We start from the raw sequence: 13589 nt of genomic DNA on the forward strand, positions 1-13589 counted from the left end.
CTGCTACAGACCCACTGATGAAACAGACTCACTTCTTCAATTCCCACTCCACTACAGTTACCTTAATGAAAAGAAAAAAAAAAACTACTGCGTCCGTCACCCCAAACCCCAGGAAGTAGCAACTGTATGGCAAGTCAGGCACTTTTCACTCATGATAAAAATAATATTTTAGGAGAATAATTCAATTAAATTACCGAAAAACAAGATAACACGTTTACGAAAATTAGGCTTACTCTAGGCGGTATGTTAACAAAGCTGCTGCATTTAAAGTTTCTACATCCAGCAAATTAAATTTACGCTGCATTTCGCAAATAAAAATCAAAACAGTAGAGGGATATGCTGTTCTTAACTTGCTGGAAAGAAAAAAGAATACTTAAATGAGATTCCTGATCTTCGCCTCTCAGTCCGGCAAACGGTTTTAATCTGTCATGATATTTCATTTCAGCACACATTGCACTGCACACTGAAACTTTCATTGTTTCCATTAACCTGTTTCTTCTTCTAGCAAAAGGTCCATAAATTCCATCCTCAACTATGCTTATTAATGCTTCCTCACTTCCTGATTAATCTGTCTACTTAATTTTTAACATGTGTTGCATATGAACTTCTTGTGACAACAATGATTACATATACAAGAGTTTAAGGACGACTATTCTATTCTGTACGACGACACACATTCCCAGATGTGAAGCTAAGAGTTAATGTAAATGCTCGTCATCGCTGATTCATCTTTTAATTAAGATTAATAGCGTATTGAAAACAAACCAGAAGAAATCTGGTCGTCTCGAGTGAAAATCGCTGGCGCCAGATGCATGTTTGGCGCCGGTTGTTAGTGCCGGATTGCGTACTGCTTCGCAATAGAAATAACGTAGAAAGAGTGTGACATCTTCAAGCTGGTGAACTTTGTTATATGTGATTCGTGCATGTCGAGTTCCCGATTTGTTTACGTACTAAGTTACTAGTGTTGGAACGCTGATTTAATTAAGGCATGTCATTAACTGTTCTTAAGTGTCAACACGCATAATGGGGAGGAAAATTCCAGGGAAGAAACACAAAGGAGTGAAAGATCCACTGCAGCAGTTAGCCAAACGCAATCAGAGGTGAGTTATGGAAATAGAATTAATAGACAATTAAAATTTTACTGCTGTGGGTACACCGGCACTATACCTAAGAGAATCGTACTGGCACTGTAAGATTGCATTTTATTACCACAGAGTTTACCGACATCCTTCGTACAGGTTGAACAAACTTTGTGTAGAGCTCCCGGCATCATACAGGATAACTAAACAGAATTGTTTGCACTTGAGAGTGCTATTTCAGAACGTGCAGATTCGTGAATATTACTTTACTCCTTATTCAAGTTATATAAAAATGTAACGACTGCTTCATATTCTATTAGGACTCAAATATCGCACTAGCTATTATGATAAATTCTCCCAGTTCACGTCCCCTCACCCTCATTGTGTGCCGCTGTCTGCCAACCCAACCACCCGTCTTTGCCCCCTCTCTGCACCTCTCGGTTTCCACTCCCCCTGCTCCTCACAGCCTTCCCTAACATTGAGCCTTGCATCCTTGTCCTGCCACCATCAATCCATGCATGGTCTATTAGGCAGAGTTAACTTCCCCCCCCCCCCCCCCCCCGTACCCTGCTAGACCTCCCCCTTCCCATTGCACACACTCGCATTTGGGCCGAAGATTTCGGTCATGTGCACGTTAGGTGTGCTTGCTTGTGTGAATATGTGTGTGTTTCCTGTCTGAAGAAAGCCTTAGCTGAAAGCTCAATGTATAACAACCTTTTCATTGTGCCTGCCTGCAACTCAGTGTGTCATCCTTATGGTGAGTAGCAGTCTATTCTTTTCATATAATTGAAGTGACACTTTTAGCACAGTATTAGCTACAATGAACTCTAATTGTAGTTTAGATTCTGTGTTTGGATTCCATATTTGAGCTTTGGTTTGGCAAACAAGTTTAACTTATGACTTATATTCTCTTTGCAGTTGGTGTCTTAATTCCATTTTTTGAGACCTTTATTTAAGGTGTGAGGCTTGATTTAATTAACTGGATTGTAAAGTGTTGTTCATGAGGGCCACAGGTCCTTAGATCGTAAAAAGTTTCTTTGTGCGGCTGTTTTCCGCAGCAAGAGAAGGCGCGCGCATGCGAGTGTATACCTGTCCTTTTTTCCCCCTAAGGTAAGTCTTTCCGCTACCGGGATTGGAATGACTCCTTACCCTCTCCCTTAAAACCCACATCCTTTCGTCTTTCCCTCTCCTTCGCTCTTTCCTGACGAAGCAACCGTTCATTGCGAAAACTTAAATTTTGTGTGTGTGTGTGTGTGTTTGTGTGTCTATCGACCTGCCAGCACTTTCGTTTGGTAAATCACATCATCTTTATTTTTAGATATATTTTTCCCACGTGGAATGTTTCCCTCTATTAAATCCATAATTAACACTATTTTTTTCGACAAATAAGTTAAGCAACGAGGTCAATTCAGAAATTTAGAATTGCAAAGTAGCTAAATATCCAATTATTTTAGTGCAAATTGTGTACATGTGGTCAACAGTGATAAATGTGAGGCAGTTGGGAATGCAGTGTAGCTTGTGCGAGGACCTTTCATTTTAATTTCTGTAGCCTGGAATATCTGCTTTCATTGTTGTATGTGAATACAAATTAGCACTTTTGCCTGTTGTAAATACTGTAGTTCTAAGTGTTTTGCAACTTATAAAGTATACTAAATACTAGAACATTCAAAAGTGATGATGGCTTAAATAGCAGTGGTGGCGGCATCCTCTGACAACAAAAGTGACTGAAGTAAATAATATGTCACTGTGGGTTAGGCCCTATATGGTGGTGCTCCCATTCCCACTAGTTTATTCTGTATCACAAAAAGTTTCCGTGTCATGACAGTTAAAACCAATTGCGCCTGGTCTCCTGTAATCAGTTTCCTGAAACAGACAGATAGAGGAACTCTAAGTGCTTTGGTATTTTATGAGGGTAATTCAAATTGAAATGGATTTTCAAGCCATGGATGGTGAAAGATCTTGCAATAGAGATGGATACCAGAACTGGAAGAAGTGAAGGTTCTGATACCGCCTGCCAGCTTAGAACCACAATGTCAAGATTTTTCTTCTTATGGAGTGTGACAGCCACATTCAAGATGTGAACAGACGAAAACAATGTCAGTATATAAAATATAAACAAAATGATCCAAAGAACAACGTGAGGCTAATGGGAAAACTTCCAGAATTAGGGATTTGGGGCAGGGACAAACAAAATGAAAGACATTCCTAATATAAAACACATAGAGCTATCCAAACAAAAACTTACTAAAAAATACAGTAGGCCTAAGCCAACGTCACATGAATTCCACAGAATTGGTATCTGAAGTTTCACTTCACCTATACATCTTGAATGAAGACAACATCACAGCTCACTCCAAAAGCTCGTATTGAAAACTTTGTTTGACGTATGTTGCTAGAACCAACTCCACAATAGCAAAAAAACAAAATTCACTGGTCTAACTATTATTCAAAACCTAACTTGACTGAAATAGCAAGAAACGTAGCTCCACAATGTCCACCAATCTTAATTAGTACTATTATCTGCAACAAGTAGCAAAACACAAATTCATACATCATTTGATTAACACCAATTTCTGTATACAAACAAAACACAATCATGCAAGCAAATTGAACATACATGGGCCGACGATACTTCTTACACTAAACAAAATGCATCTAGGCTGGCTGAAAGAACAAACATCTAAACATGAGCGCGTGTGTTTGCCCCCCCCCCCCCCCCCCCCCCCCCCCACACACACACACACATGACTGTAGTCTGACGCCACTGAGGCCACACTCATTCAAAATAAGCTGGGAACCGTGATGTCACCTAACACAACAAATTCCATCACAGGTTAAAGCCTATGTCTGGTACTGCACATTAGGTTGACTCCGAGAAATGAGTGACTTTCAGTTGACCAGAGAGAGTATTGAGATGGTTTAAATGGTTCTGAGCACTATGGGACTTAACATCTATGGTCATCAGTCCCATAGAACTTAAACCACTTAAACCTAACTAACCTAAGGACAGCACACAACTCCCAGCCATCACGAGGCAGAGATAATCCCTGACCCCGCCGGGAATCGAACCCGGGCGTGGGAAGCGAGAACGCTACCGCACGACCATGAGATGCGGGCTATTGAGATGGGAATATATATTAGGCTGAGGACGTGCCACAACATATGAAGGACAAAAATAAAGATGTAGCGTATAATGCACTTTTTGCACTGTGCAATACTAGTAACCTTTCAATGTTGAAGATATGTGTGAGTTGTTGTTTCGTAGCTGAGCTTTTGGATCCTGTAGTTGATAGTTTGTCATTGTGTATTATGTGGAAATGAAAATACAGATATGAATAAAACTAATACTACTAATATGTACAATATAGAAAGGATAGATTTGTACTCACTGCATATAGGAAGCTTCAGCTGCAGACAGATACAGTGAAAAGGAGTAAAAACACACACACACACACACACACACACACACACACACACACACACACACACACACAGCCACTGTCTCTGGGTGCTGGAGCCAAGCTGCATATGCTGTTATTTCATATATTGTGAGAGTTTAATTTTAATATATTTTTCTTTTAGTCTTTCAGCAAAAGTCAATGCACCACCAACTCAACCAGATGATCAGAGTGTTCCAAAAAGTTTAATACGTCTTATGAAGTTAAAAGATGATGTTAAACAAGGAAAATTCAAGCGCAAGAAGAAGAGGAAGAAGCGGAAAGGTGGGGAGTGGCTTATAGACACCGAAGTCCTTGCTGAAAAAGACTACAAAGTACCTGGTATGACGCGGCCTGACAAACCTGTGCCACATCTGATTCAGAGACCTGGTGAATCAGAGTTCCACTTCTTACGTCGAATAGAGCAAGCCTGTCATGTATGTATATTTTAAAAAAATATGATGATATGCTGTTTGCAATTTTGCTCGCATGTGGTTGATTTGACCAGTTCCAGTGAGAGCTATACTCATTTCTAACTTGGCACTGTAAATAGTTTGGAAAACTGAATTTGGTTGATTTTGACTTGTGTTATAGACTACCTAACATTTTTAAAATTAATAGTAGTAGTTGAAGAGAGAACTTAAATCGTACATTAAGACATATGAATATACGCAGGTGTTTAATGAGGAGGGAGCAGGTGGTCAATAGTGGCATTATTGAAGGAACTATTCCGGCATTTGCTTGAAGAGATTGTTTAAAAAAAGAAAAAAAAAGAAAACAACAACAAGGGAAACCTAAACCCTGGCTGGACAGAGCATGAGCATCCATCCACCCAGGTATGAGGTCAGTGTCTAAACAAATACACTAAATCAATATGCAGTTACTTTAGGACTACAGCCTTGTTGCTATGCCTCTGTTAGATCCCCCTGTTGCCTGTCTGAAAATCTATGTTAGCATCTCCTCGGTATGAGTGAGATGTTGAATCCAGAAAATTCATGAGATATTGGTATGCATGCAACAGCATGCACAACCAACATGTTCCAAAACGGCACACATAAAAATGGAATTTTTCCTGGGTTCACACCTTGGTTTCTATTGGTGATAGAAAGATAGGTTCAAGTGTTTTGGATGGCCCTTGGACTAGGGACCATTTGTATACCCAACAGAAGGATCATCTTACTTTAACTACTCTACAGTACAAGGTCAAAGTTCGAATACTTCACACTTCCTGCTGTATCTGCAGGTAGCATGGTACCAGTGTGCATGTTGGAGCTGTAGAAGAAATGGGGATATGTAGGAACCCACTGTTGGGAGAGCTGCCTGCTGAAGAGTAACCCAAACTAATGGTAGGCAAACGAAATGCAACAAACGGACTGTGGACAAGACAATGGACCAGGGCAAGGACAGACAATCTACGCTAGAGGGAGGTGCTACGCAAAGTCATTGCCACAGTGATGACAACAAGACCAAGAGCAATGGATAGAGAAATCCGAGATGTGACGAAGGAACAAAGAGAGTAACTGGATGACAAGCAGCAGTAGATGCGACAAGGCGTCGGCATTAGAACATTGTTCTCCGTTATGTTGGATTGGAGCCAGAATAATGTATCCAATGGCTTGTGATCTGTAATTAGGGAGAACTTTGCTCCGGAAAGGTAGACTTGAAATTTGTTAACAGCAGACACTGTCACCAGTGTCTCGTTTTCGATCTGTGAGAAGTTGCACTGTGCAGGAGTCAACCTCTTGGACATAAGTGCAATTGGCTGTTTGGAGCCAACCTCATTTGTACTCTTATGCCATAGACAGATTAATTAGCCGCCACAACTGAGAGACGTTCAGGAGAGAAGGGGTGGATTTCAGCATGGTTTTTAATTGGGTAAGAGTCTGATCATAGGCAAGGGTCCAGTTGTAGGCCACTTCTTTTTTACGCAAGTGTTGAGGGATTGCATAGCAAGGGCTGATTGGGGGAGGAACTTGGAGTAGTAGCTGACGTTGCTCAAAAACGTCAGGTGTTAGTGTAAGTTCCTGGGGCAGTGAAGGGAATCGATGGCAGCGTCATTTCGATCAATAAACCAGACACTGTCTTGGTGAACTAATGCCCCAGATAGTCCACTCTCATTTCCTCAGATACCATCAACACTTCCTCAAACACCAATGCAGACCTGTGTCCAGCAGGGTTGTAAAGAGAGTGTGGAGGTTTTGCAAATGCTCCTGGCAAGAGGATCCTGTAACAATGATATCATCCAGATAATTCACACAAGCTGGAATGGGCTCGTGTCAGTTGTTCCTGATAAATTTGAAAAATTACGGTGTTCAAGGCAATGCCAGAGGGAGGCGCTTGTATTTTTATAATCCAAAAAATGTGTCGATGACAACAGTATTCTGAGATACCTCATCTAAGGACAATTGAGGGTAAGCATTGACTAGGTCAGTCTTTGAGTAGTATTCCCACCAGCAAGTGTGGTAAGGTGGTCTTCCATCCGGACGATAGGATAAGTTTCGACCAGTGATTGAGCCTTGAAATCGAAGGGAACCATTTGGCTTCCTGATTGTGAGTGAAGTGTCCCATGTGCTAGATTCTACAGGCTTGATACCTCCAACAGCCTGGAGATAATAAATTTATTTTAAGTTGGAAAGCTCTTTGTCACTGCAGCCTCAAATGAACTCACTTTGTATTTGTTTTTGTTTAGAATATTAAAACTGTTATTGGTATAGTAGGAAAAACTGCAATGTATTGAAGTTTACCTCTGGTTTTGTGTATTGTCGTAAATGCAAATGTTTTTGCATAGTTGGAACTTTTATTTTGTTTGCCATTCCTGTTTCACACTTTAGGCATTTCAGGAAATTGTAATGTGGTGGTTTTTTTTAAAAAAAAAAATGTTGCAGCAATAGACATAGTGATAATTAGCACCCAAGCCAAAAAAAACTATCAAAAATACTAAACAGAACAGGTTTCGTAGTTATCATGTAAGAAAATCTTAAATACCGTGAAAATGGGAAAGGTTGGGTCATAACCAGCTAGTGGCCAAGTTAATAATGCTTGTGCAAAAGATGTGTATAGCTTGACAAGGAACAAAAATTTACAATCCATTAGACATTTTGTGCATTACCAAATAAAACAGAAATAGCTTCATCGTGAAACCACTATATGCTGCTTGATGAATATAGTCATTATTAGACAACTAGTTTCATATGTCACAGTAAATACCAAGCCTATATGAGATTCATTATCTCCAAAATGATAGGGAAAGGATATTATACAGTGTATCCAAGTACTGGTTATCTGTTACGTAAAATACAGGGCAAGACCTTAGCCAAACTAGAAAGTTAGGTGTTCCCTTACAAAATGTGTCATACCTAATAGTCATATAGCAGCAGCAGCAACACAATCTGGTGGGTCCTCTTGCAGGAGAAGAAATCATTGTTGCCCAGTCAGGAGTCACACAAATTGCACTTTCTCATATCAGCAGCTATTTCAAGGCAGACAATATGTTTTAGTAACTGCAGCGTGTTTGTCACTTCTAGCAACTCGTCCTCTGACTGAAGAATTACTCTGTGCCTCAGAAGTGATGACAAAACTGTGGTGGCAGAACTGCATAAGTCTTTCCATGAGCAAAACAGATGCCAGACTGAGAGCAATCATAATTCTTCGCTTTCAGGGTTATCACTAAGAAAACACTTGATGGGCTAAGTCTTGATCATTGTTTGTCAATCCAGGATCTTTATCAGGTTGTATTAATGGAAGATTCAGATAATAGCTCTGTACCAGAATGAGATTTTCACTCTGCAGCAGAGTGTGTGCTGATATGAAACTTTCTGGCAGATTAAAACTGTGTGCTGGACTGGGACTCGAACTCGGGACCTTTGCCTTTCACAGGCAAGTGCTCTACCATCTGAGCTCACCAAGCATGACTCACGACCCGTCCTCTCAGGTTTAATTCTGCCAGTACCTTGTCTCCTACCGTCCACACTTCACAGAAGCTCTTCTGTGAACCTTGCAGAACTAGCACTCCTGGAAGAAATGATATTGCGGAGACATGGCTTAGCCACAGCCTAGGGGATGTTTCTTGAATGAGATTTTCACTCTGCAGTGGAGTGTGCACTGATATGAAACTTCCTGGCAGATTAAAACTGTGTGCTGGACTGAGACTTGAACTCACGCTGTCACACAGTTTTAATCTGCCAGGAAGCTTAATAGCTGTGTAGTTTGTCATGGATTTGGTTTAGTCAGTTTAAGAAACATTGTGGAAATGCTCAGCAAATTCCAGTGGGGACATCACAAGAAAGATTTGCATTGTAGAGAGTCGTGCTCTTAGAATTATGAGAGCTTTTCCAATAACAGTAAAGAATTACATTATGTCCTCCAACGTATGTGTGTGTTGACTACAAGGGGGAACAGATTAAGAACAACCCTTTTTCCCCACGTGTGTGTGTGTGTGTGTGTGTGTGTGTGTGTGTGTGTGTGTGTGTGTTTGTGTGGTCTTCAGTCCTGAGACTGGTTTGATGCAGCTCTCCATGCTACTCTATCCTGTGCAAGCTTCTTCATCTCCCAGTACTTACTGCAACCTACATCCTTCTGAATCTGCTTAGTGTATTCATCTCTTGGTCTCCGTCTTCGATTTTTACCCTCCACGCTGCCCTCCAATGCTAAATTTGTGATCCCTTGATGCCTCAAAACATGTCCTACCAGCTGGTCCCTTCTTCTTGTCAAGTTGTGCCACAAACTCCTCTTCTCCCCAATTCTATTCAATACCTCCTCATTAGTTATGTGATCTACCCATCTAATCTTCAGCATTCTTCTGTAGCACCACATTTCGAAAGCTTCTATTCTCTTCTTGTCCAAACTATTTACCATCCATGTTTCACTTCCATACATGGCTACACTCCATACAAATACATTCAGAAATGACTTCCTGACACTTAAATCTATACTTGCTGTTAACAAATTTCTCTTCTTCAGAAACACTTTCCTTGCCATTGCCAGTCTACATTTTATATACTCTCTACTTCGACCATCATCAGTTATTTTGCTCCCCAAATAGCAAAACTCATTTACTATTTTAAGTGTCTCATTTCCCAATCTAATTCCCTCAGCATCACCCGACTTAATTCGACTACATTCCATTATCCTCGATTTACTTTTGTTGATGTTCATCTTATATCCTCCTTTCAAGACACTGTCCATTCCGTTCAACTGCTCTTCCAAGTCCTTTGCTGTCTCTGACAGAATTACAATGTCATCGGCGAACCTCCAAGTTTTTATTTCTTCTCCATGGATTTTAATACCTACTCCGAACTTTTCTTTCGTTTCCTTTACTGCTTGCTCAATATACAGATTGAATAATATCGGGTAGAGGCTACAACCCTGTCTCACTCCCTTCCCAACCGCTGCTTCCATTTCATGCCCCACGACTCTTATAACTGCCATCTGGTTTCTGTACAAATTGTAAATAGCCTTTCGCTCCCTGTATTTTACCCCTGCCACCTTCAGAATTTGGAAGAGAGTATTCCAGTCAACATTGTCAAAAGCTTGCTCTAAGTCTACAAATGCTAGAAATGTTGGTTTACCTTTCCTTAATCTTTCTTCTAAGATAAGTCTTATGTTCAGTATTGCCTCACGTGTTCCAACATTTCTACGGAATCCAAACTGATCTTCCCCGAGGTCGTCTTCTACCAGTTTTTCCATTCGTCTGTGAAGAATTCGTGTTAGTGTTTTGCAGCTGTGACTTATTAAACTGATAGTTTGGTAATTTTCACATCTGTCAACACCTGCTTTCTTTGGGATTGAAATTATTATATTCTTCTTGAAGTCTGAGGGTATTTCGCCTGTCTGATACATCTTGCTCACCAGATGGTAGAGTTTTGTCAGGAATGGCTCTCCCAAGGCCGTCAGTAGTCCTAATGGAATGTTGTCTACTGTGGGGGCCTTGTTTCGACTCAGGTCTTTCAGTGCTTTGTCAAACTCTTCACGCAGTCTCGTATCTCCCATTTGATCTTCATCTACCTTCTCTTCCATTTCCATAACATTGTCCTCAAGTACATCACCCTTGTATACCATTTGTAAATGGAATGGGGAGATGACAAAGTAATGCTGGTACATCAAATCCCTCTCCATGCTGAACTGGTGTTTCCAGAGTATGTATATATATATGTACTGCTTTTCGAAGTGTTTAATAAATCCAGGCATCCAGGGCTCCAACCTTAATAGGCAGGGAAAGTACCAGAATGATGAAACAATGGAAAGTCTAGAATGGATAACAACAATATGAAAAGGACAGGTTTCTTCACACCTCATAAAGGAGGCGTAGAGCCACGGACATACACAATAAAAAGATTACTTAACTTTTAGCTTTCGGTCAAAAGAGTCCTTCCTCAGAAGCGAAAACAAATGTGTACACGTGCAGCCCCCCCCACCCCTCCCCCCGCAGACACACACAGACATGAATACTGTCCATAATCGCTTAGGCCCTATTGTGGGCTGCACTTGAGTCTGAGGGGGAGCAGCAATCCAGGATGGGTAGTGGGTTAAGGAGGTGGCGTGGCATGGCATGGAATGGGAAGGGGAAGCTGTTGTGCTGCTGTGCGACTGATTAGGGACATGATGAGGAGAGGATAGGGCTGCTAAGTGTGGAGTCATGAGGCTGTGCGGGGGGAGGGAAAGGAGAAAGGAGAGGGAGAGATGTGGCTCTCCCTTAGAGTATGTATCCCGTCAGTTACAGGAATGGTGGTAGGACGATGCATTGGGCAAGTGTGGGGCTGGTCACAGGATTAGGAGGCAAGGAGTAGGGAAATGTGTGTAGAGCAGGGCTTAACAACTCATATTTTGAGCATGAGCACCCACACCAGCTCATGCTTTTACTCATGGGGGTGGTCAGTTTTGACCACGGTGCCATCTAATAGTAGCATTGGCGAGTTGGTGTTGCAGAACACTGCCATTGTCTTCACACCTCAGTGCATATACAAGGAATCTTTCCTTTTTACACAAAGCGATGGGTGCAAAAATGGCACCTGGTAAAAGGAAATCCCACCCATTTTCCTAAAATGTCATCCGTGCAAGATGCTATTGTTGACAAAGACTTTGAATGGTGTTCACATAAAACTTCCTGGCAGATTAAAACTGTGTGCCCGACCGAGACTCGAACTCGGGACCTTTGCCTTTCGCGGGCAAGTGCTCTACCAACTGAGCTACCGAAGCACGACTCACGCCCGGTACTCACAGCTTTACTTCTACCAGCACCTCGTCTCCTACCTTCCAAACTTTACAGAAGCTCTCCTGCGAAACTTGCAGAACTAGCACTCCTGAAAGAAAGGATATTGCGGAGACATGGCTTAGCCACAGCCTGGGGGATGTTTCCAGAATGAGATTTTCACTCTGCAGCGGAGTGTGCGCTGATATGAAACTTCCTGGCAGATTAAAACTGTGTGCCCGACCGAGACTCGAACTCGGGACCTTTGCCTTTCGCGGGCAAGTGCTCTACCAACTGAGCTACCGAAGCACGACTCACTCCCGGTACTCACAGCTTTACTTCTGCCAGTACCTCGTCTCCTACCTTCCAAACTTTCTTTCAGGAGTGCTAGTTCTGCAAGTTTCGCAGGAGAGCTTCTGTAAAGTTTGGAAGGTAGGAGACGAGGTGCTGGTAGAAGTAAAGCTCTGAGTACCGGGCGTGAGTCGTGCTTTGGTAGCTCAGTTGGTAGAGCACTTGCCCGCGAAAGGCAAAGGTCCCGAGTTCGAGTCTCGGTTGGGCACACAGTTTTAATCTGCCAGGAAGTTTCATATCAGCGCACACTCCGCTGCAGAGTGAAAATCTCATTCTGGAAACATCCCCCAGGCTGTGGCTAAGCCATGTCTCTGCAATATCCTTTCTTTCAGGAGTGCTAATTCTGCAAGTTTCGCAGGAGAGCTTCTGTAAAGTTTGGATGGTAGGAGACGAGGTGCTGGTAGAAGTAAAGCTGTGAGTACCGGGCGTGAGTCGTGCTTCGGTAGCTCAGTTGGTAGAGCACTTGCCCGCGAAAGGCAAAGGTCCCGAGTTCGAGTCTCGGTCGGGCACACAGTTTTAATCTGCCAGGAAGTTTCATATCAGCGCACACTCCGCTGCAGAGTGAAAATCTCATTCTGGTGTTCACATATTTTAGTATCCCTGGAGAAAGAATTTGTGCAAAGTGTTCAAGATCTGATGGCATTAGAAACTAGTTTTGATTTGTTCTCCTCTCCATATTTAGCAAATATTGAAGAGACTTGTCCTGAACTAAAACTAGAAATTATTGACCTGCAGTGCAAAAGAAAATAAAAAGACAAATATCAGTACAAGAAAAACATCTTAGAATTCTACACACATATCCCTCAGGATAAATTTCCTCATTTCCACAAACAGGTGGTTACAATAATAATAAATGTTCGGTTCTATGTATGCTTTTGAACAATTGTCCTCTGCAGTGAAAAATAAGAAGACGCCCCTGGGAAACTCACTGTCTGACCACAATATAAACTGCATGCGGTGTCTACTATGTAAAAATAGAATTACTCTGGTTAAGGGGAAAAAATGCAAGAGAACCAAGAATCTTAAACTTAAAATGCGTCATTTTTCTATAACAACTCACAAAGTAAATTAAGAAAAATGTAGAAGTATATGTTAATAAGATACTGTGGAAAGTGTGCATCTTTGTTTCACTAGCAATAATATTCGATACGTGCAACTGGCTGTACATTTAAATTGACTGACGAACATGTGACAGCGGCTGTTGTGTTTCTCACTGGACTGTCCATTTGACTCCCCATTCTCCGCCGTGTGGCAATAGTTTGGATATCATGCTCAACACTCATGCACTCCTGCTCACAGCTTGCTCTGTAAGTTTCTCGTGATGTACTGGTGACTAGGATATTCCAGAGATTGGGGTTGATAAATAGCTAGTCTAGGTGGGTTGGGAGAAATATCAAATGGTATGCACTTCATTTCTGGACATGACTTAGGGGGGACATAGTGCTGTTGAAATAATTGATTAATATATTGAATAACAGGATAGTACTGAGTAACAAGGAAGGGGTGCGCTCCTAACTTTTTTTTTTTGAAGGATCA

At 41.6% G+C, this 13589-nt stretch overlaps 1 protein-coding gene across 2 annotated transcripts in view; it reads left to right on the top strand.

The window, feature by feature from the left end:
* The first annotated feature begins 907 nt into the window (after positions 1-907).
* The window catches only part of LOC126163178 (coiled-coil domain-containing protein 137), a 56234-nt gene continuing 43552 nt past the window's right edge, over positions 908-13589 (top strand). For both annotated transcript variants that reach the window (XM_049920130.1, XM_049920129.1), the window contains exons 1-2: positions 908-1100; positions 4662-4953. In XM_049920130.1, coding sequence (XP_049776087.1) covers positions 1024-1100; positions 4662-4953 — 369 coding nt within the window. In that variant the 5' untranslated portion in view covers positions 908-1023. The remainder of the gene's footprint in view (positions 1101-4661; positions 4954-13589) is intronic.

The sequence above is a fragment of the Schistocerca cancellata genome, chromosome 2, assembly GCF_023864275.1.
Source record: "Schistocerca cancellata isolate TAMUIC-IGC-003103 chromosome 2, iqSchCanc2.1, whole genome shotgun sequence".
Classification (NCBI taxonomy): Eukaryota; Metazoa; Arthropoda; class Insecta; order Orthoptera; family Acrididae; genus Schistocerca; species Schistocerca cancellata.